Source organism: Dasypus novemcinctus, chromosome 17, assembly GCF_030445035.2.
Source record: "Dasypus novemcinctus isolate mDasNov1 chromosome 17, mDasNov1.1.hap2, whole genome shotgun sequence".
NCBI lineage: Eukaryota > Metazoa > Chordata > Mammalia > Cingulata > Dasypodidae > Dasypus > Dasypus novemcinctus.
Window position 1 is genome coordinate 58,451,069 of NC_080689.1, and position 26,850 is coordinate 58,477,918.

General features: G+C 45.3%; 1 protein-coding gene across 1 annotated transcript in view; it reads left to right on the plus strand.

Annotated features, from left to right (window-relative positions):
• Positions 1-26,850, plus strand: part of ANTXR1 (ANTXR cell adhesion molecule 1) — a 253,844-nt gene that overhangs the window by 172,721 nt on the left and 54,273 nt on the right. The window contains exons 15-17 of the mRNA XM_004449198.3: positions 162-257; positions 771-938; positions 11,347-11,427. Coding sequence (XP_004449255.1) covers positions 162-257; positions 771-938; positions 11,347-11,427 — 345 coding nt within the window. The remainder of the gene's footprint in view (positions 1-161; positions 258-770; positions 939-11,346; positions 11,428-26,850) is intronic.

Below are 26,850 nucleotides of genomic sequence, written 5' to 3' on the forward strand. Positions count from 1 at the left end.
CAGAGGCAGTGAATGCTGGGACTGACCCCAGTCAATCTGACTCTGCAAGCTCTACTCGTGTCCACCTTGCCCTCATGCCCTTGACCTCTGCACACTCAGCAGTAGCGCTTTGCCTCCTGCATGCGTCACAGGAAAGTTCACATGGTATGCTCCTTCTGCAGGAAGAAGATGATGATGGCCTGCCTAAGAAAAAGTGGCCTACAGTAGATGCCTCTTACTATGGTGGGCGAGGCGTTGGGGGCATCAAAAGGATGGAGGTGAGATTCCAGTGTAATGTCACATGCCTATGTGCTGACTACTTGGTGATGGAAAACAAAAGCAAACTGGTGAAAATTCATACTTGAAAGGTCTGCTGGGGATGTGGTTTGGGAAGCAGAAAGATGGGGAGATGGGCAGTCCAGTCTCTCATCGGTGCACCCCCATGTCTCACCTGCTGTGAGTCAGAGCAGGCCACTGCTCTGCTCAGACTTCCCAAAGCTTGCTTCTTTCCCTGGAATGAAATCCAAAGATCTCACCTGGGCTCACGAGACCTTGGCATGTGCTATCCCACTGCCGAATGACTCCTCCCCTAATTCCCCAGCCATGGGGCTCGCCCCTCAGCTCCCAGCTCTCCCCCTTCCCCTTTTCCTCATCTCCCCCTCCTCCATCGCCCTCAAAACCCAGAGGAACTGCAGATTGGATAGACTCACATTGTACATCACACATCTGTGATTACCATTCTGGAAGAGCAACATACTTTATTTTGTCATTTTGTATTTTGTTGATTTCAGGTTCGATGGGGAGAAAAGGGCTCCACAGAAGAGGGTGCTAAGTTGGAAAAGGCAAAGAATGCAAGAGTCAAGATGCCGGAGCAGGAGTACGAGTACCCTGAGCCTCGAAATCTCAACAACAACATGCGCAGGCCCTCTTCCCCCCGGAAGTGGTACTCGCCCATCAAGGTGTGTGTCTCACTCTGCTCAGAAAGCCATCTTCATTCCTGATAAGTCACTCACGTAGTAAGAATCTTTTGGTATGATAACCTATCAAACCAAAATCCAGCTGATCTCAGGGGCACAGATTTCTAAAATTTTGGATTTGGAAATATAAGCAATTGCTTTCTCAGTGAGCATATTATGAAGGTGGAGAATGCCCCTTTTAAGATCCCCATGGCAGTGTAGAGATGGATGCGAGTCAAGTGACTTGAGTTGTAACCACAGAGTCGTTCTAAATTTCCATAACATCTCATAAGTTCATTTAGTAGGCAGTCCCCTAGCTAACAAATGACAGGGTTCTCCTTGATGCCGAGATTCTGTTCCTCTTGCCATGACATAAGCCCCATTCCCCTTTCCCTGAGCCTCCCGCCAGCGTATCAGAACACACTGGTGGACTGTGGGGCACCTGAGGGACACCGAGTTGGCTATGGATCTAGGACCCACTTTTCCTAGCTGTGAGCAAAGCCACTTTTCTGTCCACCATCTCTCTTCCCACCACACCTCCAGACCTCAAAACCAGCTTTGACTTATTGGGAAGTTTAGGTCATCAAAGGCAGCTAACACTTCATGACGGCCTCTTTTCTCCTCCGTTGGGGACAAATGGCTTTAAAGTCATGTGATTCATTCAACATCCTTGCTCTTCGGCCTTGCCCATAAGCATCTGTGCTATGCCACTTGTCAGAGAGCACTAAGACGTTTACGGCTGAAAAGACCCCAGACTCCATCTGTCCCCACTCCTTCATTTCCTAGAGAAGGAAACTGAGGTTGGGACAGTCTTTGCTCTGCCCAGGGCTGGAACCAAGGCAGCTCAGGGCTCCAACCTCCAGCTCCAAGCTGCAAGCAAAACTGGGCCAACTCCAAGACCTCAAATGAAAGACCCACTGTGAGAGCAGGCTCTCGTCACCACACACACACGCATGCACACACACACTAAGACCTACTCCTCTTGCAGTTCCAACAAAAATAATGTTCCTCATTCCCTGAGTTATTTGCTAATTTTAGAGCAACCCTTCTATGAAATCAAAAGAAACACTATTTCAAATCAGTGGAGTGAAACTTTATTGGTAGTTGCCTTTTCGAAGCTGAGCTAGCACTGGTTGCAAAGCATTTTCATTTTGGTGTGCCATGTTGTGTTTAAAACAGTGAGATTCTTTTTTAAGATAAGCAGCCTTGGGGCAACGGACTGAACTCTGGAAAGACGTGGGCGAAGCGCAGCTTGCTTGACTAGCATCAGCTGTTTGCTTCTAATTATTTTCTAATGTGGAACATGCAGTGGCGTGCATGCATGTCCAGACAGGAAGGAGCCAAGCAGAACCTCAGAGATTAAGAGGAAAGGGGGTTTTCTATTGTGTCTCTTTCAGGAATCTGCGCTTTTTGACTAATAAAATATCTTCGGTTATGGCCAGGTTTTCATGTCTGCAGTGTTGGACTTTGAAAGAATAGGGATTCTTTTTGCAAAATCCAATTTCTGCTCAAGAGCATGTTATTCCTCTAGCAACTGGTGGTTTGGGACTGAGCTTTACAAAGTAAATAAGGATATGGACAAGCACATTTCACAACTAAAAACTTGGAATTAGAATCAATTCAATGAGTATTTGTTTTGCACCTACTATGTGCCGGCCATTGCCAGATATTATGAGAGGTTTACAAATTGGAGAGCATCAAAATCACCCTGGAGAGCTTAATAAATGCAGATCCCAGTTACCACCTCAGACCTAATGACTCAGCGTCTCACAAAAGGCCTCGGGAACCACACTGGCCCCTCACGACTTGCTCGCTTTGTTTTGTCAAGAGAAATTTCTTATCCTCAAAAGTTCTTATTTCACAAGCAACCACAGTTCGACCCCTCTGCTTCCCCAGTTACCACTCCCTCCGCAGCCCCTGCTCTTGTGCTTCTTCCTCAGGCACCGTGTTAAACCACTGGTTCGCAAAGTGTGGTCCCTACACCTGCAGCATCGGTGTCAGCTAGGTACTTGTTAGAAATATAAATTATTGGGCCCCACCCCCGACCTGCTGAGTTAGCAGCTCTGGGGGTGGGGCAGCATCCAGGGTTTTAACAGATCCTCCCCATGCCGCAGATGCACATGCAAGTTCAAGAACCCCTGGGCCGCCCACGTCCACCTTTCCCAGCTGCCGCCTTGGGGCTGTTCCTGGTCTTTATCTTGAACTTATTCTTTGGTCACCATTGAGAAGGACCATCTTCCATCTTGTAGAGGGTTCCTGGCAGGCCTGCTTTCAAATATAAGTTGTCGCTGAAAGTTCCAGCCAGCACTCCTTAGGAAGTTCCCCAAGCACAGGAGCTGTGGGGCCCAGGCTGTTAGAGTAGGCAGAGGCCATCGGCATAGCTCAGGAGCCTCGGCAAGGAGGTGCCCATTAGATTTCACACTGGCTCCATTTATACCACAAGGGCAACTGCTGGATAATGTTTAGGATCTGGGGATCTGAGTGTCAAGGAATCACCAAAAAGACAGAACTGAAAAGACCTGTGATCTTGTGGACACCCTATGTGCCTGTGGCCGGACTCCCTCCTTACGACATGAGAAAGCTCGTATGTTTCGCTTGCCTGATGGAGCAGCTAACGCCAATGTCTGCTCAGTGGCTCCTTAGCTAGGAGGTGGACAAGTAGCCCATTGATTTGGTTATTTGTGTTTATGAGTCATCTCCCTACCAGATTTGGCCTCTGGAGGCACCAATGATGCTCAATTCATCTTTGAGCCCCCAGTTGACAGCACTGCAGCTGGCACAGGGTAGGGACCCACCATCTCTTGTTAAAGAGCTGAGGGATGGGATGTAATTATGAAACCCTCCCATGGCATCATGCTGGGCAGAGCATCTCCTGTGACCCACAAGAATCATTTGATACCCTCCATCCAAGGAAGGTGGCCTTCCTGCCATCTCCTTAAGGAGAGGACAGAAAAAGAGGTCATCGTACATGCACATGGGCAGGGTGGGTGACAGAAGGGCAGGAACAAGAAGATTTGAGAGTAGAAGCGCAGGAAGGAATTCTTACATAGTAATGAATTTCCTCCGGAAGAAGGGTAGACTTACTGCCAGAGCATCAGCATTGTAATGCCTAACGCCATACGTGCTCCAGCCACAGTGCCTCGGACGGTCGCTGGGCCTTCGCCATAACATTTAGCTCCACGTTGTACCGCACACTCTGCTTCCCTTTCTGGAACTGTCTCCCTGGATTGTCAGGGCACTGGCAAGAAGGCACACTCGAAAGGACTGAGCTATCAGCGCTGATGGAGACGCTTTACAGAGGTGCGGGCAGGCTCACGGGGACACAGAGGGAGGGCGAGGCCCCAGGAACCAGTGCCTGCAAAAGCCATTACACCCCTAAGCCCGAAGGGCACGGAGAGGAAATGGCATTGCCGGAGCTCAGTGAGAGCTGCTGCTCTGGAGATGAGACCACCCAGCCAGACCTGTGGCCGAAGAGCGGGAGTCAGCACACTAAATCCACCCCACGAGCAAAGAATGGCTTTTATCTGTTGAAATGATTCCATTTCAAATGGTTGTATAAGTACTTACATAATATCCTTGCTTTTGCCTCTTGGTCTGCAAACCTAAGATATTTACTACCTGGTACTTTACAGAAAAGGTCTAACGACCCCAGCCCTACAGGGATGCAGCCACTGCCAGAGCGCAGTGAGGTCCCTCACCTTGCCCTTCCATCCATCCTGATGCTGCTCCTTGGCCACACCTGCAGGAAGCCCGATGACACGTTCTGTGGAAGGTGTAGGTCGGCCTGCTGGGGCAGGGAGCCAGGTGGAGACACAGTGATGGCTGGGGGTGGGTGCTTGTGGAGAACAGCCCATCCACTCCCTGCCCCCCTTCCACTCCCACTACCAAATGGAAGGACACATCCTCCTGGTACACAGCTACCAGGAGTTACTGGGACCGGTCCTAGTTCCCCCAAAGTGGCGAAAATCATATATATATTTAAGTGTATCGCATTCGACTCACTTTTTTCATGCATTCCATGAAACTGATTTGAGAAGAGAAACAAGCGGCACATTTGCTAAGCAGACCCTGTGGGAACTCATGCCCAGGGAGGGGGCGCCGCACCGAGCTCCTCAACTCTCTAATTAAGGCACTGACCACACTGGCCACACTTCACCCCTTCCTCATTCCAGGCTTATGATCAGGAAGTTTTCCCTGATGTTTGGCTTGAATTTTCCTTTGGTCAGTTTTTACCCCCTGGGTTTACAGCACCCCGTGCTTCTCATTAGAGCGGGCCTGGCCATTTCAGACAAGTTAAGTAATGCCCGGCTGTGCAGCCACCAGAGAGATTAAAACCAGGACTGTGTTCAGGTCGGTGGGGAGGCTCGCAGCCTTCAGAGAAACCAGTTCTCTCCTTCTCCGGTAGCTCATCCGGATGACTGAAAATGACAGAAATGACAGGCCTCTGAAGGATGAGAGCCGGGCCTCGGCTTGCTGGGCCAACCATTCTCCGTGAGAGCAGAGGGCAAACGGGGCTGTCCGATCCGCAGGGCCTGGGAGACGGGCTGTCTTCTGTGCATTTTCCCCCGGGTCAGCCTGTCGTCCTTGGCCTCATAGTCCAGCAGCATTCAGTCAAACTGTTCCGGATGAAGCTGGACATGGCCAAAGAAGACATCCCAGAGCCTGAAGTGTTGTCAAATGTGCTGCTGATGTTGAACAGACTTTGGTCCCTCTCAGCTACTTTTTAGAGTAATTCCAAACTTTTTTTTTTTTAAGAAAGCCCAAAAGAAGAAAGAAAAGGAAAAAAAAAAGCAAAACAAAAATGACCCTGTGTGTACATGTATGGAGAGTTTGCAACTTTATGCTTTAATTTCATTCATTTGAGGGGAACCGTTGGTCAGACTATTTACCATATTATTTTGGGGTTCAAAAATTGAGGTGTCACTCTATGGTCGCTCTACAAGTTGCACTACCCTCAAAATTCTCAACTTCTGACTGACTTCCAAGTAGCTGGGGCAGACAAACCAGAAGAAGAGAAGACAACAGCTGTGCCTGGCCAAAAAAAGAAGAAAGGAAGGAAAGAAGGGAGGGAGGGAGGGAGACTCAACCACAAACACCAGGTGCTTTGAATGGCAGCTACAGATACATTCCCAGCACATTCATATTGTTTATAAAGAAACAGGAGATGGAGTATGTATAGAATTGCGTTTGTCTGCCTGTATAGACTGGAAGTTTTTGTCTCAGGCTGAAATACTTTTGGAGCCTGAAACTGGTAAATTTCTCAGTTTATACTGCAATGTCAACCTCATTTGGAAGGAAGCTTTTTTTAAATGTCAGCTAATACACCCTGGCCCAGGGTGGCCAGATTATGTGGAGAAATCTTTGTTTTTGCTTCAGAGCAGCAGTTCCGAGTTCTCCCTGGGGAGTGAGGGCCAGTGTCTCGCAGTATCACATGGAGAAGCTTTGCATGATGGACACTCATATCTGAGATAAATAAAGTGGAGTCACCTCAGAAGGATCCATTCCCAGGTTTTAGATAAAACCCAGGGGCTGGAGGGAAGAATTTCCTGAGGCTTTTCTGGCCACAAAGGGATGTGTTATTAATAAACCCATTCACTTCTGACTAATTCAGAAGATCAAGGTTCAAAAAGCCTTTGTCCTGCACTTTGACTTTAGGCAGTTAGCTTCTTCTAAACAATTTACTTCAGCTCTTGTATAAATATCTACCAGATGTAGATATAGATTGCGTTGATTACCCTGATTATTTCCTACAGCACAGGCCAGGGGCTTTGGGGTCATCTCTGGGAGAGTTAGAACTCAGAAAGTGGAGGGGTCAAGTGGAACAAACTAATTTCGCCTCCATAAGAACAGCCCATGGGTAACAGCTAGCCTGTAGGAAGTATGTACCATGTTTGGGCAGAGTCCTAGTGATCTCCCTGCCCTCAACTCATTGGTTTCTCACAACCACCCACAAGAGTAGAAATTATATTACTCCCACTTTAGAAGTTGGAAAACTAAGGCACAGAGCCGTTAGGTCGCTTGCCCAAATGCACACTGCTAGTAAGATGTTTCTTAAGTACAGTGCATCTGCTTGGAGTAGCAATGAAATCCACTTATTAATCAAGTAGAAAAGAACATCCAAATGCTGTGAGAGAGCTTCCGGCGTCCCCTACACTTCATTGGAACTGCCAGGGTCTCTGTGGTCCATGGCAAAATGATACCTGAAACTTCAAATCTACTACCCAAAGCTTTTCCCAACAATTTTTAAAGTGGCCCCTACTATTAGCACATACACCCCCCCCCCCCCAAAAAAAGGAAGATGATTGATGTGATAGTTTAACAATATAAAATAAGTTCTTGAAAAATATCCAGGATTTTCAGGAAAGACATAGTATGCTCAAGGGTCTGGAAAGACATTCAGGGAGCTTGGAAGAGAAAGACCGACCTATCAGGAAACTTCACAGAATGGATGGTGCTTGACAAGGGCCGGGGCCAGAGAGGAGCCATGGGACCGGCAGGGCAGGGTGGACAGGAGGAGGTCACGGGAGAGCTGGTACGGTACAAGCATCCATTCAGTGTGTGGTCGAAGCCGGATTTGAGCAAGTGGAACAAAGAGAGATGAGGATGAGTCTCTGGGGTTCCAGGACACAGCAGGGCATGCAAAAGAACCAGCAGGTTTGGGAGAAGTAATTTGTTCCATGTGGGATATGTTTGATTTTCGATACCTGTGAGGCATCTACATTACAATTAAGGCTTGGGAGATCTGGAGCTGATCTGGGAATCTGAGTAGATTCGAGATGACTCAACCTGAAGAGAGAAACTGTGAGCCATCAGCAAATCTGCAGACTTTCCAACCTGTAAGACAGAGGAGAGCAGCGAAAGAGGCTGAGAAGGAATCATCGGAGGGCTACGAAGAAGCAGGCAGGGACTGGGGACACAGGTGAGAGTGTGCAGCACGATCTCTCAGAGGAATCCAGGAAAATGAGCCCCAAAAGGTGCCCGAGGCCCTTGGCAGGACAGATGCTTCGCCAGAGTAGTTTCGGGGGAGTGATTGGGGCAGAAGCTGGACTGCGGTATCCTGAGGGGAATGAGAAGTGTGGCTTGGAGAAGCACCGACTTGAGGACAGGTAGGCACGCGCTTATAAAGTTCAAATTATTGGCTTCTTAGGTTCCGCGTGACATTACTGTTTTTCTGTCTTTCTTCAGAGCCTTCCTAATTGTCCTTTCAATGACTTTACCCTGATCAGGGATAACATTTAATGAGTGCTTATCGCAAGACTAATACTTTCCTTTCCTTCAATATCTAATTTTAAACCTTATAACAAGTCTATAGGCTGTTACTATGTCCATTTTACAGACAAGAAAAGAAACACTGAGGAAGATTAAACAGCTTGTCTAAGGAGGACCAATGTAGGTCACACAGTTGAGCACCTGCTTCCCACATGCAAGGTCCTGGTTCAGTCCCCGGTACCTCCTAAAAACAAACAAACAAAACAAACAAATGAAAAAACCAGCTCTCATTGGAGAGTGGATGTAGCTCAGTGGTTGAGAACCTACTTCCTATGTATGAGGTCCTGGGTTCAATCCCCAGTACCTCCTGAAAAAAAATTAATTAATTAATTAATTAAACAGCTTGTCCAAGATTGCGTCACTGGAGAGGTATAGACCCAGAATTTGAACTCAGGCGGTCAGACTCTAGCCACTTTGCACATAAATACTATACTAGTCTCTGTAGCCACAAAAAAAAAAAAAAACCACGTAATTTATAACCCATTCTCCTGTTATTGTACATCTCTTCTTCTGCTATGCATGCAGCTTTAAATTTCTGTTAAGCTAATTAATACATTTCTTCAGCAGCCAAATGTTGTGCTTTCGGCCCCCTCCCCTTGCTCCTCGTTTGTCGTGGAGTTGAGCGATTAGCACGCAAACACTGTGGGTGGGCTGATCGACAAAGCCAGATCCTGGCAGTCTCCCTCCGAAACAGAAAGAAAACGAGAAAGAGGCATTCATCCAGGAAATCCACCTGGTTATATCCTGAAATATAAATGCTTATCCCAAAGAACCTTAAAGGCAAACATTTAACTGATGATTGAAATGGTTTAATACAGAAAACCACGCTGAGCACAGCAGTGGTTCTATCCAGCATTCTAAAGCCTTTTCAAAATATTTTTAGAGGCTTTTGTAAATTCCTTGCCAAAAGAGATGAGAAACACTACACTTTGCAAGACAAAGTTTAACCCACAAGAACTCAAAAAGCCTTGATAAACTTTCAAGAATACACTTTTGTCTCTGTGCATAAGCCACAGGAAAATAAGAATTTCAGAGCAAGAAGCCTTGAAGATGACTTTCTTCAATTAACGTCGCCACTAGAAAAGCTTATTGTCAAGGAACTTGAACTCTGGGCATTGCCAGTTCTTTCAGCACTAGCATTCAAAGACCCCCTTCTCAGAGCAGTGTTTCCAAACATTCCTGAGACCCCAGCTTTTACCTCTTCACCCAGTACATGCACACCCATGCACACGCTCATCCACATAAATACACACATACACTCACGATCATACACATTTAACTAACACCAAGTGTTCATAAAATAATAACTATCCCTACTAGGTGCAATTAACTCTAATATTTTCTTTTCTATTTTATCTCATTTCTTAAAAATTCTTGTCCTGACACACTATATTGATTTCAGGGTGGATTAAAGGGTCACAACCCACAGTTTAAAAACTCTGTTCTAAGGGTTCTAAATTAAAGTGCTCCAGCCAGGAGCTCTGCATGAAGAAGAAACTGCATTTTGGTGTAATAGAAAGTGTAAGGGCTTTGGATTAGAGAGACGTGGGTCCCAGTCTTTGGGAAGTTACTTATCCTCTCTAATTCTCCATTTCCTCTCTGTAACTTTGGGACTGTCAGGGGGATGAAATGAGAAGACCCATGCAAAAGCACCTAGCCCAGAATGTATGCACTCATTCAACAAATATTTACGGAACACCTGACGATGTCCTGCGGGCTGGGCATACAGCAGTGACCCAAACCAGCAACACATGGAGCTGGCACCCCGCTAGGTGCAGGCAGACAATAAGCAAATAAACACAGACTAGCCAGGGTGTGATAAAGGCTGTATCGGTTTCCTATTACTGCTGTAACAAATGACCACAAACTTGGTGGCTTGCAACAGCACACATTTTTTGTTACAGTTCTAGTGGTCAGAAGCCCACAATGGATCTCGCTGAACTAAAACCAGGGTGTCAGCAGGACTGCATCCCTTCTGGAGGTTCTAGGAGGAAATCTGTTTCCTTGTCTTTTCTAGAGCATTCCTTGGCTCATGGCTTTCCACCTCCAGAGCCAGCAACAGCGTGTTGAGTTCTTCTCAGTCCGAATCACCCTGGCTCTGCTTCTGCTGTCACTTTTCTTCTCTCACTCTGACCCTCTCACCTCCCTTTTACGAGGACACTTGTGATTCAATTGAGTCCACCCAGGTAATCCCGTGTAATCTCCCCAGCCCAAGATCCTTAATTTATTACATTTGCAAAGTCCTTTTTGTCGTATGAGATAACACATTCACAGGTTCTGAAGAATATGACATGGACAACTTTGGTGGGGGGTGTGAGGGGAGTTATTCTGTCTACCACAAAGACAGTGAAGAAAAATAAGGCCAAGTAAAGGTGACTGTCTACTTGTGGAGAGTTACCTCCCAGAGAAAAGATAAGTAAACAGCATTTTTCTCTTTTAATCTCTGCAATGGCTAAATTGGCATGTGTAGGGAACTAGAATGGCCAGAGGCAGTAGATGCCGTTATCAACTACCATAAAGCAGTGCTTTCACCCATTCACTCTTGTTGGTTTCAGCCAACTGCCTACTACCCCAAAGTCCTGTGAATTTTAGTAACATGCCACTCTGCTGAGGTATGACATAGGTATAGAGAAGCTGGGTTCCTGAGCGAATGAATTGTAGCTGGAAGCAAAACTAGTGGACAGCCTGGGACTGGAATCCCAGAGGCCTTTAATTGGTCTTGCCCTGTTGCCATTTCTGTTTGGTACAGCTTACCTGAAGTTGTCATCATTGTTGTCCTTTATGGCTTATGGGCACCAGGTGGGGAAAAAGAACATTGTTGAAGGTTGACAAGATTAACTTGCAGAATGCGGCTATGCCCAGTAGTGTGATAAAGGTAAAAACCAAGAGCCTGAATGAATTTCTCCTTGTTTTCAAATTCAGGGCCACACTAAGGTCTCGGGGCATATCCTTCAGGAAGGTCAAGATCCTCTGTTATGTGTCTCATGAGGCACATCTGAACTCATGAGGAGAGAGCCGCTCATACCCCACCCAATGCCAGGGTGGTTTTATCCATCTGACTAGAGAAGCATGGAAAGGCCTGTGTCTGTGGTGGCCACTTCTCTGGTTTCAGATGTAATCTTGGTGCTTTGTTTTATTTCAGGGAAAACTCGACGCCTTGTGGGTCCTACTAAGGAAGGGGTATGATCGTGTGTCCGTGATGCGTCCACAGCCAGGAGACACGGTAGGACTCATTACTGGTGTCACACACAAGCACAAATGTTCTTTTTCTCTGTCTTTGTTTAGCAGAGCTAGAGTAATTCCAGTATACACACAGCTATTATTATTTTATATGGTAACAAATCAGATATCGACTTTCAAAATTCTGGCTTTTACAAGACCTTGCATTTTAACTTGCTTTTCTGCAAAGGATTTTGGCAGAAATATGTTGGCTTTAACTTACTAGTACTAGAGCATTTTAATTTACAGGTAAAATGTGTACATAAAGTGAGCCTGGCTCTGACTTTGGGCCATCTCGGAGGAGAGGCCAGCTGGTCCTCAGCCACCCTGGCCAGTGGAAAGTAACAGAGAGCCAGAGCCACAAGGATAAAAGAAATAAAGTGCCACTGAAACGTCCACCATCTTACAGCATCACTGGGTCCACCTCATCAGCACTTAAGAGCAGTGTTGCTCTAGTGAGGATTTGCCCAGAAACTGGGAGGGCCAAATTTAGAATGTCTCCAACAAGGAAAGGTTAGAGAAGGTGGAGCCAGCAGAGATCTTAGAAACCATCCAGCTTATGCCTGCACTTTGAAAATGAGGAAATAGAGGACAAGGTGAATAACTTGTTCTGGTTCAGATTGTAAATAACAAAACTGGGAACAACAGTTCTTCTGAAATCAAACTGATGGCCCTTTCTTCTAAGAGCTAGTCCCTCTTCCCTAAGTTTTACAAAGTAAAGCTTGGGACGAAATTCTCCCTCAACCATCAGCAACCAGCATCTTCTATCCACTTCTCTGGAAATCAGGCATATTAACCAAGAGGCAGATTAAAGTTGTCTAATTTAGAGCTCCTTTCAAATCAGGCAGACTCGGGTTTGAATCTCATCCTACCACTTCTTTCCTGGCTGGAAAACTTCAGGCAAGTCGCCTAACCTCTCGCAACCTCATGGTATAAGGTAGATGATAGTACTACTTCTGTGTGACTGGTTGAGACAGTAATGTTTGTAAAGCATTTGGCCCAATATTTGACACACAGTAATGCTCAATCAATGGCAAATATAATTATCTACTTTGTGTTTTTCTGTTGTCTGTGGATGGGTGATCTAAAAATTCTAACCGAATTGCACCTGGTGTGTTTGGTATATACCCGTGCAAGGTGGCTTGGAGTTATGTACCCCAGAAAAGCATGTTCTTAATCGTAATCCATTCTTTCGGGTATAAATAAGGTCTTTTGATGCAGTTCTTCAGTTAGGGCGTGGCCCGGCTGAACCAGGATGGGTATTAACCCCACTACTGGAGGCCTTGTAGAGAGTGTCAGCGAGGGAGCAGCCAGAAGCTGGAAGGCAAGGGCACCCAGGGGAGAAAGGAGGAAAAAACACCACCATGTGCACTGCCACATGGCAGAAAATCTAAGGAACCCCAAAGATTGCCGGCCAGCCAGGAGATACCAGTCCCAGGAGGAAGCCAATCTAGCCTCTGAAACCATGAGCCAACACGTTCCTATTGTTAAGCCAACCCATTGTGTATTTGTTTCAGCAGGTAGGAAACTAAAACAGTGTGTCTTAGCCTGCCCTCTGTGGCTTCAGCGTGGCACGACTATTAAGACACTCAAGTGGAAGCTGATAGGCAGGTCCTTGCTTCCCGTTCCCTTTGACCTGGTGACAATGGGTAGTTTGTGGCTGAAGGGACTTTGGTCTAAGTTTTATAGCTCATGCAAGCTACTACCCCATTAGCTGTGGTATTATACAGAAACAGACCCAACAAGAGGTATCTGTAAATATTATGAGATTTTATAGAATTATCTTACTCGACTGTGGTGAGGTAGGAATCCAAATTCTAAAGGACAAGCTGCAAGCCAGGAACTCTGATGATGGTGCTCAATGAGTGCCCCAGGAGATGGTGGCTGTCTGAAGTAGACTTGAGAATTCTCTCCCTGAATGCTGAAATCACTTCTGCTTTTAAGGCCTTCAACTGACTGGAAGAGATATCACTCATTCTTTTTTTATTATTTTTAAAAACACTTCAGATTACATAAATGTTACATAAAAAATATAGGGGATTCCCATATGCCCCATTCCCTTCTCGCCCACGCTTTCCCACATTAACAATATCATTCATTAGTGTGGTACATCTGTTACAATTGATGAACACAAATTGAAGTATTGCTACTAACCATGAACTACAGTTTACATTATGGTTTACACTCTGCCCCACACAATTTTATAGATTATAAAAAAACATATAATGGCCTGTATCTGTCATTGCAGTGTCATTCAGGACAATTCCAATGTCCTAAAAATGTCCCCATGTTACAACTATTGTTACCTCTCCCTGTCCTCCCCCCAGAACCTCTGGTGACCCCTGCCTTGGTATCAATGATAAAAGTTCTTCCATTGCTAAAATAATAAGACTATAATAGAAGAACCATTAAGTCTACCTTAGTCCATGTTCTTTCCCAATCTTGAAGATTTGGGGATGGATCATTGCTCATTCTTGATGGCAGTCTCCTCAGTTGATTGTAGGTAATCAGCCATACATGCAATCAACTCACTGATGGTTAAAGTCCATGAAATGTCGCTGCAGTACAGTTAGCCCAGTGCATACCTGACCAAACAACTGGGCACCATTATCTGGCCGAGTTGACACATGAACCTAGCCATCACATGAGTCACCCCTTGTCAGCTTGACATCACCATACTTAATTGGGTAGTAGTTTGCATGGGACTCATTGAACAATAAAGAAAAAAACAATATAATACCTAAACTCGGGTTCAACAGTACCATTGTCTATGACAGAACATACTGACACAAGTCTGTAATAAGCCTCCTTAGGTTTTTTTTGAAAAAGCCCACTTTTTTCAAAGCAACTGAAAATGTCTCTGCTAAATATGCTAACATTCCATTCTCCGCTTCCTGTTCGATAGAAGCAAGCTCATAAACTGGGTTAACCTGAGAAGGCTACAAAGAAATTTTGTAATTTATGACCTATAAGAACCAACACTGTTTGGGGAAGAAGGGAAGGCTGATTGTAGAAATCCAAGGACAAAGAATGGCATTAAAACTGATGGAGTGGCCCCCAGTGAAGCATATCTAAATTGAATCTCTTATTTATTAATTCTGAATGGAAGTTTATATTAACATCTTGAAGATATTACTTATGTTTTGGAGAAAGGCAATACCACCTTGAATATTCATTCTCCAGTCACACAAGATAATAAGAATTTTAGGGCACACTTGAACATCTTCTCAGTGCTGCTACAGATTTTGACTGTCCTGTCTATTTTTAAATGGGGTTTTCTTTATAGAAATCCTGCTTACTTTTAATATACATGGGAGAAACGGATGCAGAAAGCTGTGTCCTCATAGTCATGATGACATCTGCAAGACATCTTGAGGCACAGAACAGAAACATGGACGAGGTGGGAGCAGCAACTCAAAGCAGCCTTACGGCTACTCAGGAAAGAATTCCTGGGGGAAGAGAGACTCCACTGTAGTTTGATCTGCATGTTTATTCTGTTTTGTTTTCCATAACCTAAGGAGGCTTACTACAGACCTGTACTGCTTTGCACGGTGATGACTAAGAATTCCTTCGCCCTGATTTTGGGGCTGACCACATTTTCCATAAACTCAAAATGACTACATCCAGGCATGTGCTTGTGAACAAGAGTCACAGGTTCTGAAATTTTCCTTTGAAATTTTCCTTTGAAATGAAAACAAAAATCACCTCATTACATTTTCGGCTACATTCTGGATTATTTAGCACATGTTGACCTCGCAGGAACCTGGCAATTCTTGCTTCTCTGATCCTGACTTCTGCAGCCTCTTCCCAGTTAGCCCACCCCAGCCCCACCGATGCAGACAGGGGCACCAGGCCCACCAACAAAGCCTACCAGGCTGCCGAAAGAGCTGAGTGCCTCCAGAGACAAGGGCTGGGGGAGCAGGAGCTCGGACGCCCTGCCCTTGCCTGGGATTGGCGTCCATCTCCCTGGACCTGTCCAAGCCCTAGTCAGTGAAGCATGAGTGGGATGACAGCAGGAGACACACGTGCATCCTGTCTACCTCCTCCAGTCTTGCCTTTTCTACCCATGGTGGGTTCATGGGTCCCTTCGTTCCTTGGAGCCCACCAGGAAATTCCTGATCCAACATAAAAGAGAAAGTGCCAGAAGAAATCATTTTAAATAGCAAGCCAGCAACACATCAGATCCTAACATTTTAAAAGTTCACCAAGCCTATGAGATCCTTTGCTTAAACCATCCCTCTGCTTTCAGAACACAGCCACCTCAGTGCTCTTTCTAAGGTACAAATCTCAACCCGCTGTTCCTCAGTTTCAGGCGTGCAAAGACTAGGGAAAAGCCCCAAATCCTTAGCTTGATTTGGAAAGGCATACCTTTCTGTTTCATCTGCTGCTCACCCCCATGGGCTCCAGCCACATGGAATTGCCTCTGGGCCTTTGCATATGCTATCTTCTCTCCTTGCAATGCCTTTCCCTTTCTCTCTACCTAGTGAATATCTGTCATCTTGGTAATGTTGTGCATTATCCCCATGGTATCTCTATAAATACAAAAATTTGCTGGCCAGACCCACACTTTCAAGAAGCCATTACCAAACAGAATAATGGGAAAGAAAAGCAACAGGATAGGAATCAGAAGCCCTATCACACAAGCAGTTCCCAGGGCTTCATGCACATCTGTGTCATGCTTTAGGTTCAGAAAATGCTCTGGCCTTTCAGGGACAAATGTCGAAGGAACTGAGTATGTTCAACTTGAGAAAGAAGCCTTAAAGAGGCCATGGTCACTTTTTTATTTGGTCATCTCTTGGTCATCACTTTATGCATCCTATTTCATAACCTATTTTTTATCACATAACTGTATTCCAGGAATATTCTTTCCATGCCACTACAGCTCCTTGTACAATAATATTTTAATGGCTGGGTTGTATTCCATTGTACATCTGTGCCTTAATATTTCTGCCTGTCTTCTCTTTTGGATATTTATTTCCAAGTATTTTTATTACAAGCAAAACTGTGATCAGTGTCCTTGTTGCCAAATCATTGTGCATATTCATAAATATCTCCTTAGAATAGGTATCCAGCTGTCCACTGGATCAAATGGCATGCAAAACTTTAAAGCTTTGATACACATTGCCAAATTTCCCTCCTGAAAGACTGTTATGAATTGACCCTCCTGTACGCATCTATGAAAAGCCCTTCTCTCCAGATGCTCACCAACATTATTAAACTTAACTATTCGATACATGCTGATTTAATTTGCATTTTTTATGACTGAGCCATTTTCCAACTGTTTATTTTCTCTTTTGTCAATTGCCTGTCCACATCGTTGGACTATTTTTTTATTGGATGCTTTACATCGATATGATTGTTTTAACTCATCTACATTCGTATGCTAATCAAATATTTTGAGGGCCTTCTAATTTCAAACTCAGAATGTTTCTTCAGATATCAGAGTTCATCTGATCCATTGACTTGCACCTGCTGGCACGTTGTAATCACTGCAGAAGCTATAAAGCACCGAGGCCTGGCACCACCCCAAAGGTTCTGGTTTAATTGGCCAGGAACGAGGTCTGGACATGGAGATTTTAAAGCTCCTCAGGCAGGTCTAACACGGAATCAGGACTGAGAACCACTGATCTAGTCCAGTTCCCTATTTTCCAGCCAGGGCAACATCTTCTCTATCCTTCTTAGAACAATTTGAAAGCAACTGCCCACACTCCTTCAGAAAACTCTAGGGGTTTCCTAGGCATAAGGGAAATAGATGATGACTATCTGCATGTGCTTTCAAGCATCCCTTTCCCACCAGGAACATGGTTAAAATGGATTCTGGCTCCTATATTATTGTTACTGCTTGGGTAAAGAGGATGGGAAAGAGAAAATATAACTCTGCCTCATATGTCTTTTCTGGATGGAACTCAGTAAAAATATCAACCAGCCTAAGCCCTCCCAGTCATTTTCACCCCAACTCAAACCTCCTTCTCCTGTGCCTTTGGAGGAGCCCACTGGGGTTGGATGCCTTCTTTGTTTTCCTTGCCTTGGTTTCTCTCAGCTCTGGCATCAGGAGCCTGGTACATTCCATTACTATCAGCAAAAACAAAATACTAAGGCGCACTCCAAGTTTGTTTTGCAAGGCCGGGCCTCCTTGCAATCAGAAGACTCCCGAGGAAACACACACAGAAATGCACATAAACAACGTTTGAAACTCCTCGAAGCTCAGCCCCAGAGGTTATGAAATCCTGTCCCGGAGCTCCAGCCCAGGGCGGCTGCGCTGCACAGCTGTTTCCAATAAAGAGCAAGGCTGGCCACGTGGGTGCGCAGGTCTCCCTGCTGTCGCAGAGGCTAGGACAGCGTGAAGGGAGAGAGCGTGAGCCAGGGCAGCCACCGCAGCCTGACCCTGCAAGGCAGATAGGCCTCCTGTAACCGCAGACCTCAGAGAAAACAGGCCTCTCCCCTCCCTTCTCCCACCTTCACGTTTCCTGCACTCCCTCTCTTCTTCCTCCAGTCTTTTTTTTCTTTTCCTTCACTGCCCACCTCTAAAGCCTGCCATGGCATCTTCCCTTCCAGCATTCTACTAAGCTCCCACTAAGTCCACCATAGGAGAGGGCGCTGGGGATGCCAGTTTGAGCAGGAGTCATTTCCAGCTACCTGGAGCTCTGTGTGATTTGGAAGAGAAGGGAGGCTCTCCCCTTAAGTGCAAACGGTTACAGAAGCACAAACCCATTCACAACTTTGGGGGTAATTATGATCTCCCTTTTACAGAGTAAAAACCGAGGTTCAAGGACAGTTAGTAACATTCCCAAGGGCGCACAGCTGGTAAGGAGCAGAGTTGGGATTTGACTCCCAGGTTATCAGACTTGAAATTCCACGCTAGCGATTGCTTCCCTCCCGCATGCGTTCCCTGGTTAATTGTTTGGGCACTTGTTAGTTTGCTGGCTGCTGAAGCAAATGTAATACAATCGGTTGGCTTAAATGAGAATTTATTGGTTCACCATTTTGAAGCTAGAAGTACAAAAGAAAGAGTCATCAAGGTGTCACTTCTCCCGGAAGACTGTGGTATCTGGGGCTCGCTGCTAGTGCTCATCGGTCCTTGGCTTCTCCTTCATGTGGTATTGTCATGGTGGCCTCTGCTGGCTTCTCTTTTCTCTTCCAGGTTCCATTTACTTTGAGCTTCTGGCTATTCCCTCTGGCTTTTTTGTCCCTCTGTGACCTTCCTTCCCTATAAGGCCTTCAGGTATAGGATTAAGACCCATCCTGGATTCAGCTGGGCCACACCATAACCAAAGTACCCTCATCACAAGGTCCTTTTTACAAGGGTTCATACCCTCAGGAATGGATTGAGTTCAAGAACATGCTTTTTCTGGGATCCGAGGCACCAAGCTGCCACAGGCACCTTCTATGCGCCAAGCACTATGTTAATGCTGGGTATTCTCTCAGCTCTGGCATCAGCAGCCTGGTACATTCCATTACTAATGACTAAGCCCCTTTCCTACCCCAAGGAGCATATGTTTTAGTGGAAGGGACATCCAGGCAAGTCCCCAACACTGTGTAGTGTAAAAGGCTCTGTGATGGAGCTGAGTCCATGAGTTGGGGGAAGGGCACCCAGCAAGAGCATCTCACTAGCCCTGGAGTAAAAGGGGCTTCCAGAAGAGGCATGTGTAAGCTGAGACCAGAAGGGGAGCTGGGGGGCAGGGCAGTATTCCAGTGAGAAGGAAGCTTGACCAGAGCTCTGGAGGTGAAAGACTGGCTCCTTCAGGGAGACTCAAGGAACAGAGTATGGTTGGGGAGTCACATGAGGCAGGGAGGGGAGGGAGAAGGGAGGACAGGAAGTGTGGGGTGCTGATCATGGGAGCCTGGTCTGCCCAGCCAAGGAGTTTGCATGTCTGTATAAAGAAATGAACATTCCTATTTGAACTGCTTGTTTGGTGAAACAACAGATCCAACTGTCATAAATTTCTTATGCACTCCCAAACAACTTGGTGAAAACCGATAATTTGGGCACGTGCCAGCTTCTGCAATACCCGCTCCTAACCAGCTTTCCTCTGAATTTGCTTCATAGCATCTCCAGTAAAATCCTGTGTTCTGAGAGTACTGGTTATTAAAAACAAAACAAACCGAGCGGCCAGCCTCAAGAGCAGGAAGTGTTTACTCATTCCATTAGGTATGATCATGAGCAGCAAATGGTTGCTGAGGTTCGGGAAGAGCTGTGCGTGAGGCGAGGTCCTCACATCAGAGAATGCACAGACTTGTTGAGGAGCTAGAGCAGCTGGCAGTTAAGGTAGCTCCCTGGGCACACTCAAGGGGACGGAACCAAAAGCAACAGAAGCCAAGAAAGGGACGACCACTGATGGCCTGGGAGCCTGGGAGGTTTCCTCAGGGGCTGGTGGGACTTGGACTGGGCTCTGCAACTTAGTCAAGCAGAGAAAACGTAGGACACCTGATGAAACAGGCTCCAGACACAGCCACAAGTGCTCGTAGCAATCCTGGGGAGCACCGAGGAGGCTTCTCAGCTGGCGTGAATGGTCTAAGTGGTGCCCCCATTAGGCTGGAAGCAAGCATGCGTGCAATTTCACCCTCCTGATCATCTGACTGAAAAAAACTGAACTTAATTCTATGAACATTGGGGGCTAATCATCTGAGATGAAGATTCATCAGCATGAATGTGATAGTGCCAAACTATATTGCATTTTAAGGAATTTAATCTGGTGTAAAGTTTCCCAATATTTTGCAAAGCTCTAGTTTGACTACATATTTATAGGAACTTTGCCTTCCAAAAAATATATATTTTAGTTTATATATAAAAGTTGACCACATCTTGTCTTGCAGAACAGCAAGGTTAAAGCTGTTCTTCAAAATTCAGGAAAAATAGATCTAATATGCCGGTAACTATTGTAATAGTCTAAGTGTGGATCATGAGGCTTGAATTTAAATGGTAACACAGAGAAACAAAAGGAAGAGATGAAGGTAGTACCTTCTGAGACTGGTTGCAGCGTGGCATGGTGAAAAAGAATTTTTACATCAACAGATCCCAGTTCAAATCCCAGTGCTGCCTTGTAGCATTATTTAAATTGCCTAGCCTCAAAGAACTTCAATTTCCTCATGCATAAAAGTGATCTTATAATTACTGTTGTCAGGATTAAATAAAACAGCAAGGGTAAATAATTAAAATATAATAGATGCAAGTCTGTTTTCCTCTCTTCGTTCTCCCTGAAAACTACAAATGAATGCAGGGAGTTTCGGTTACATCTCAACATGTATTTAAAAAACTTTTTCTCAGAATGATTCTCTTATGCTTAAATCAGCAGTGACTGAATAATCAAATTAACTACAAACTGAAGCACTTATGTGACAACTTCCTTTGCAGGCTTCAGCTGTATATTGGCTTTTTACATTGGGTAAACTAAAGTCTTCAAAATTCCTATCAGTTGTCTGACAGCAGGCTGTAACAGATCTGGTGAGAAAGCCCAATTTGCTGGCTTCTGACTCGTAACTTTTTATAAACTTTTGTAAGAAGTGGATCATTTAAGAAAAGGCGGGGCAGGAGCGGGGTGCGGGGAGCAGATGATAGGAAATGTTCCTAGAGGGTGTGATTTATTTTGGCACAGCGAGTTCCCTGAATGTTTGAATACTCCATGGTATTCATTCAAGTCTCACTCTTGGAAGTCTTTCCTTCATTGTCTCATTGGTCAGGGACATGTACTTACAATTCTTGGCTCACTTTCCTGAATTTTAAAAAAAAAAAAGAAAAATCAAGACACCCTCTGTCCACAGGAAAAACCAAACTGTACCCAAAACCTGCAAAGTTAGCTTTTTTCAGAGAAGTCAAGCCCAAAGTTGATGCTTCAAAATATACCATCTTCACATTTTTTTTGCACCAACTTCCTTCTCTCACAGTAGGAGGTATCTCTGGGTAAATAAATATGAAGGTAATTAATGTGGTTGTGGGCTTCCCTTATGCTTTCTCACTGTTTCTTTGCTCCAATCCCCCTGGTGTTACCCTCCTCTTCCACAGCACTTACAACATACATTCACACACATCATCATCATCATCTTCGTCAATTTGTAGTTTCTCTTAGGACTTTCAACTTAGAATTGCCTCATCTTCCAAACAGCTGCAGCCACGTAAGGTCAAGTTCTGGTATCAAGTAGCCAAAGAATTCCGTGGGGAGAAGTAAAGGCTAGAAGGTGAACAAGAAGGGGCTGGGTAATAGAGACACTGCCTTCCAAGTCTTGGAGCTCACGTTTTCCTTCCAAACCAGAACCAGGACTGAGGGAGGTAGGCTTAGCTGCCGGGTCAAAATTTCACCCATGTGCGTATTTTGGGAAGTTTGTTCCTTTATTCAAATGTGATGTTTATGTCCATCTACTTTGCTGCCTGTGAGCCTGTTCCTCCATCTGAGGTCACTGGGAAAGATCATCCATGGGGACGTTCCATGACTCTGTGATGTGTCTCAATTGAGAATCATTATAACCCCAGCTGGCGGGGAGTTCTGCTCTGGCCTGAAAGTGATGGGTTGAATCATAGATGGCGGAGTCTGACCTAGAAGCTATCCAAGCCAGGTGCCCCGGCCATGGCTCTTCTCTGTGACCTTCTGGAATTCACAGGGTGGGGAGAGCCTGCTGTAGGATACTGACACATGTACTCATCTCCTCTCAGCATCTCATGACCGCCTCTGCCTCAGCCTGATCCTCAGTCGCAGGAATGTGTAGGAGATTCCTAACAATCCTAGTACCCAGAGGTAAAGAAATTGAGGCCCAGAGAGGTGGTGGAGAGACCTCCAAGCACTGCCACGTGCACTGTCGCATTGGCGCCCATCACTCTCCTACCGTATCCCCTTTCTTCATATAAGGAAGCTGAAGCTCTAAGGAGGTCCCTCTGTGTTCAGGGTTGCAAAGGGAGTTTGTGGGAGTGGCAAGACTAGAACCCATCGGCCCTTCCACTGCCTGGCTGTCCACAAGTGCTCACCCCCGGCCAGCAGAGGAGGGTGGGAGTTGCAGTTGGCCTGATCTCTAGAGGAGAAGATGGGACTAGACCCCTACCATCATGCTTTGGAAGGCAGAACCATTCCCTGCCACCCAGCCACCTCCCTTTCTGCCCTTCTACCTTCTCCCACCGTCCATCTTCATACCCTGTCCAGGATGACTTCACTTCTGATGTCTCACATAGGCCTGCTCTCCTGCCCTATGGGATGTGCTCCCAGATTGCCTCATGCTCTTTTGTTCTCCCTGATTCCACCTCTCCCAGCCTTTCCCTAGGCAATACAATGCCTAGGGCAGAGGACACCATCCCCCTGCAACAGATTGGTCTTGAGCTCCTGCCCTACAGCATGTCCTGGGCAAGCAAGGTCCCTGCCCTTGTGGAATATACACTGGGCTAGTGAGAAAAGTCATCAAATTACAACTCGATGTGACCAGTGGTATAGGGGGAATTGGGGCTCCATGGGGGCATAGTGCAAGGAGGTTGAACCCAGACTAGAGGTTCAGGGAAGACTTCCAGAAGGAAGATGATCTGGCTGAGAACTTAAGATGAGCTCCCCGGAGGAACTAAGGGGAAGGCTTTCCAGTGGAAGAGCAGCCTAAGGGCCCAGATAGGAGAGTGCCTCACACAGGAGAGAAACTGAAAGAGGAGGCACAGGGCTGTGGAGAGAGGAGGGGGCAGCCGCCACCCCGCACCTCTCCATTCTTTTATCTACCCAAAGCCTTCTGGTCCTGCCTCAGTTGAAGCCCACGTCCTCCAAGACTCTGCTCCAGCCCCAGCTGGCCACAGAGCCCCTCTTTCCTCCTGTGCCTACAGCTAGTGCCACAAAGTCCAGCTTATCATTGCACCCTTTTCATTTGCCAAGACTGACTTTTCAGTCCCTGCATAAGTTGTGAGCGCTTTGAGGGCAGGGACCATAGCTCATATTTTTTCACTTGCCCTCACAGTACTGACTCAATTCATTTCCTGGTCCCAGGGGCTGTGATGTTTTCTGCAGCCCCCAAGTTTATCGAGCTGTGTGTAAACTTTTATAATGTTCAGATGTAACTGCATTTTTAAAATGGACAAAGGGACTTCTGAGTAAATCCTCTGGCTTTTAATAAAGGGAAAGAGTGAATTTACAGTGTCTTCCTTGGGGAATTTATTGACAAAATGAGACTGATCGAGGGTTATTAAAATGCTAAACTCTCATTACATTTGTAATTCATACTTTCATTGCCATTTGTTAATACCTGTTTGACCTTTTTAAAAATGTTTTTTGGGGAAGTAGGAAGTTTAATTAAAAAAAACAAAAACCTCCGAGCTTTTATTAGTCTCACTTCACAAAATCATTTTTATGCTTTTTGTTTAATGTTTAGTGTTTCTCCAACTTTTCTTTTTGGCTAAAACCATAGACAATAAACTCATGTCCAGAATCCCCGGTGATGGCAGAGTTCACTTTGGGGTGCTCCCTCCTCTGGTCTCCAGCATGTGTCTGTCCTTTCAACAGCTGGATTGGGTAGCCCTCCTAAATGCTGTGCCCAGCAGCTAACACCCAGGCGTTGGCCTTGTTCACTTAGCAGCGTACCTAGTTTTCAAGGGCTCTGTGGCTCAGATTTGAACACAAGCTTTAAAAGGGGAATAATCTTGTGGAAGTTCTTCCAAGTACTCTCCTGTTTACTAAAGGTGAATTAAATGAGAACCTCTAAATGCCTCAAAGTTTGGAAAGATGGACATAGTAACAGACAACCATTCCCCTTAGTGGTGTAACTAGTAAGAGTGGGCCTTCAGTGGAATCATCGCTCTTGCTGTACAAGACAAAAAAGTGTTCCCTTCTTTCTCTTTCCAACAAGGAAAGTAGTTCTGTAGAGTTTCTAAGGCCATTGCCTCAATGGTCCACCTTGTCGATAGCCCTGGGGGATGCCATCGGGTCCTCTAGAGATGCCCAAGGCAACTCAGAACGGAGACCAACCCCCACCAAGAAGAAGCACATGTGAACTCGTCAGCCCATGGTCCATGCTACACCCCTTCCGCTGCGCTAGCTCAGTTCTGCTAAGAGAGCCTCCGCTGCTGGGTTTAGAGTTGCAAATGTTTCTTAATGGATCAAAACAGAATCTCCCTGCAAAAACTGGACCTTAGAATAATTAATATCTAGCCAACAATCCACATGTCCACTCCCCACACCCAGCCCCTCATAAGTATCACTGAACCTTCCAAAAGATTTAACCAGGCCAAACAGTCCATTTGGAAATGAAGTTTCATTCAGCAACATTATTCAGATTTCTGTAGACGCCAGCATTGCAGTGAATATTTTGACCCTCCGAGTGTCACCCACAGCCAGGCGTGGTACTTATCCATTATAAAACTTGCCAATCCATGTCCAGAAAGTCCAAGGCGAGGCTGATTTATGTCCCAAAGTGTCAAGAGAGCAATAATATTTGGATAACTTTACTCCTGTAATAATTTCTTGCTCTCTTAAAGCCATTCTTTTGATAACTAAAGATGTCATCAACATGTTTAGTTCTAATCCCCTTCCACATTTGACTTTTTTGTTTTAATGGCAGCAATGTGATTGTTGAAATTCTCTAGCTTTGTAAGCCCTGGCATAAACTGTCCCTCACTGGCATAAACCATCCTTCCCCATTTCTCATAAAACGTCTTCAGAAGCACCAGGTCCAGAGCTGTGGGGCCCCAGCTCAACGGGGTGAGCTAGAGGAAGGGAACAAATTTGATTTTAAATGCATAATCTTCCAAACTGTTACTTCCAAAAGACCATGATGATGATGAAGATAGGTGATAGTTGGATTATGAGATACATGGATGGATGGATGGATGGATGGATGGATGGATGGATGGATGGATGGAGAGAGAGAGAGATAGATAGTTTCAAATACAATTTCCCATGTCTTAAAGAGTCTGATGAGTTTCAGAGGATAGAAGTTTTCCAAAACAGAAACTTATTATTAAAGTCTTAAAAGAGTTTTAGTCTCTTCATTGGCCATTGGAAGACCCAACCAGGACTTTTCTCCATGTACAACGATGCTAAACAACTTGGTGGGATTACATTTGAAGTCATTTTTTTTTTTCATTTGTGACCTCCTTCTTGCCCCCACAAGCAGTAGTAGCAGAAGATGTTCTTTGATCATAAGCAACTCCAAAGTAAAGTCCAGAGCTGGACTGTCCAATACAGTAGCTACCAGCCACATGTGGCCACTGAGCACTTAGAATGTGGTTAGTTTGAAACGAGATGTGTTGTGAGTGTAAAGTAAGCTCCAGATTTTCAAATGTATAATAAAAAAAGAATGCAAAATATCCCTCTAATACGTTTTATACCAATTATATTTTGAAATAATAATATTCTGGGTATATTAGATTAAAGAAAACTAGATTATTAAAGTTAATTTTACCTGTTTCTTTTTACTTTTTTAAAATATGGTCACTAGAAAAAATTTAAATTACCTGTATGGTTCTCATTATCTGTTGACCCGCCTTGGTCTAAAGAACTAGACTAGAAGATGTGAGAAGGGGAAGACATGATTTCTCATGGGACTTGAGTCTTCCAGCCATTTACATTATGTGACCACAATGAAAATTTCAGAAATTGCAGGTCTCTGCCCTTCCTGGTTTCCTAGGAGGTCAGCTATGACTTTGACTTTCTGGACCAGTCATCTTGTCTTAGCCAGGAGTCTTGCATGCTTCAAACCAGCATTTAAGGTTTTTTATTTTTTATTTTATTTTTAAAGATGTATTTATTGATTTCTCTCCCCTCTCCCCCACCCCAAGTTGTCTGATCTTTCTGTCCATTTGCTGTGTGTTCTTCTGTGTCTGCTTCTATTCTTGTCAACAGCCTGGGAATCTGTGTCTCTTTTTTGTTGTTGTTGCATCATCTTGCTGCATCAGCTCTCCGTGTGTGGTGCCATTCCTGGGCAGGCTGGACTTTTTTTCGCGCTGGGCAGCTCTCCTTACAGGGCGCCCTCCTTGCGTGTGGGGCTCCCCTACGCGGGGGACACCCTGCATGGCACAGCACTCCTTGCACGCATCAGCACTGCACGTGGGTCAGCTCCACATGGGTCAAGGAGGTCCTGGGTTTGAACTGCGGACTTCCCATGTGGTAGGTGGATGCTCTATCTGTTGAGCCAAGTCTGCTTCCCTAAAGTTTTTTAAGCAAACTAGCTTTTAAAGAAGTCACTCTACTGCTTCTTCTCTGTACCATCATTACAAGGAAAAATGGCTTGTAGCATTTAAAACTTCATTTTAACTATTTGTGCATTTATTGGATTAGCTGTTATACTTTGCCTTTGAAACATTCCTGGAAAGCAAGAATTTTCTACACTTTACCAAAAAGTAGGTACCACACAATGGGTTGGCTTAACAACAGGAATTTATTGTCTCACAGTTTCAGAGGCTGGAAGGCATGTTTCCTCCAGGGATGGGTAGCATTCTGGCCAGCCAGCAATCCTTGGGTTTCCTTGGCTTTCCCAT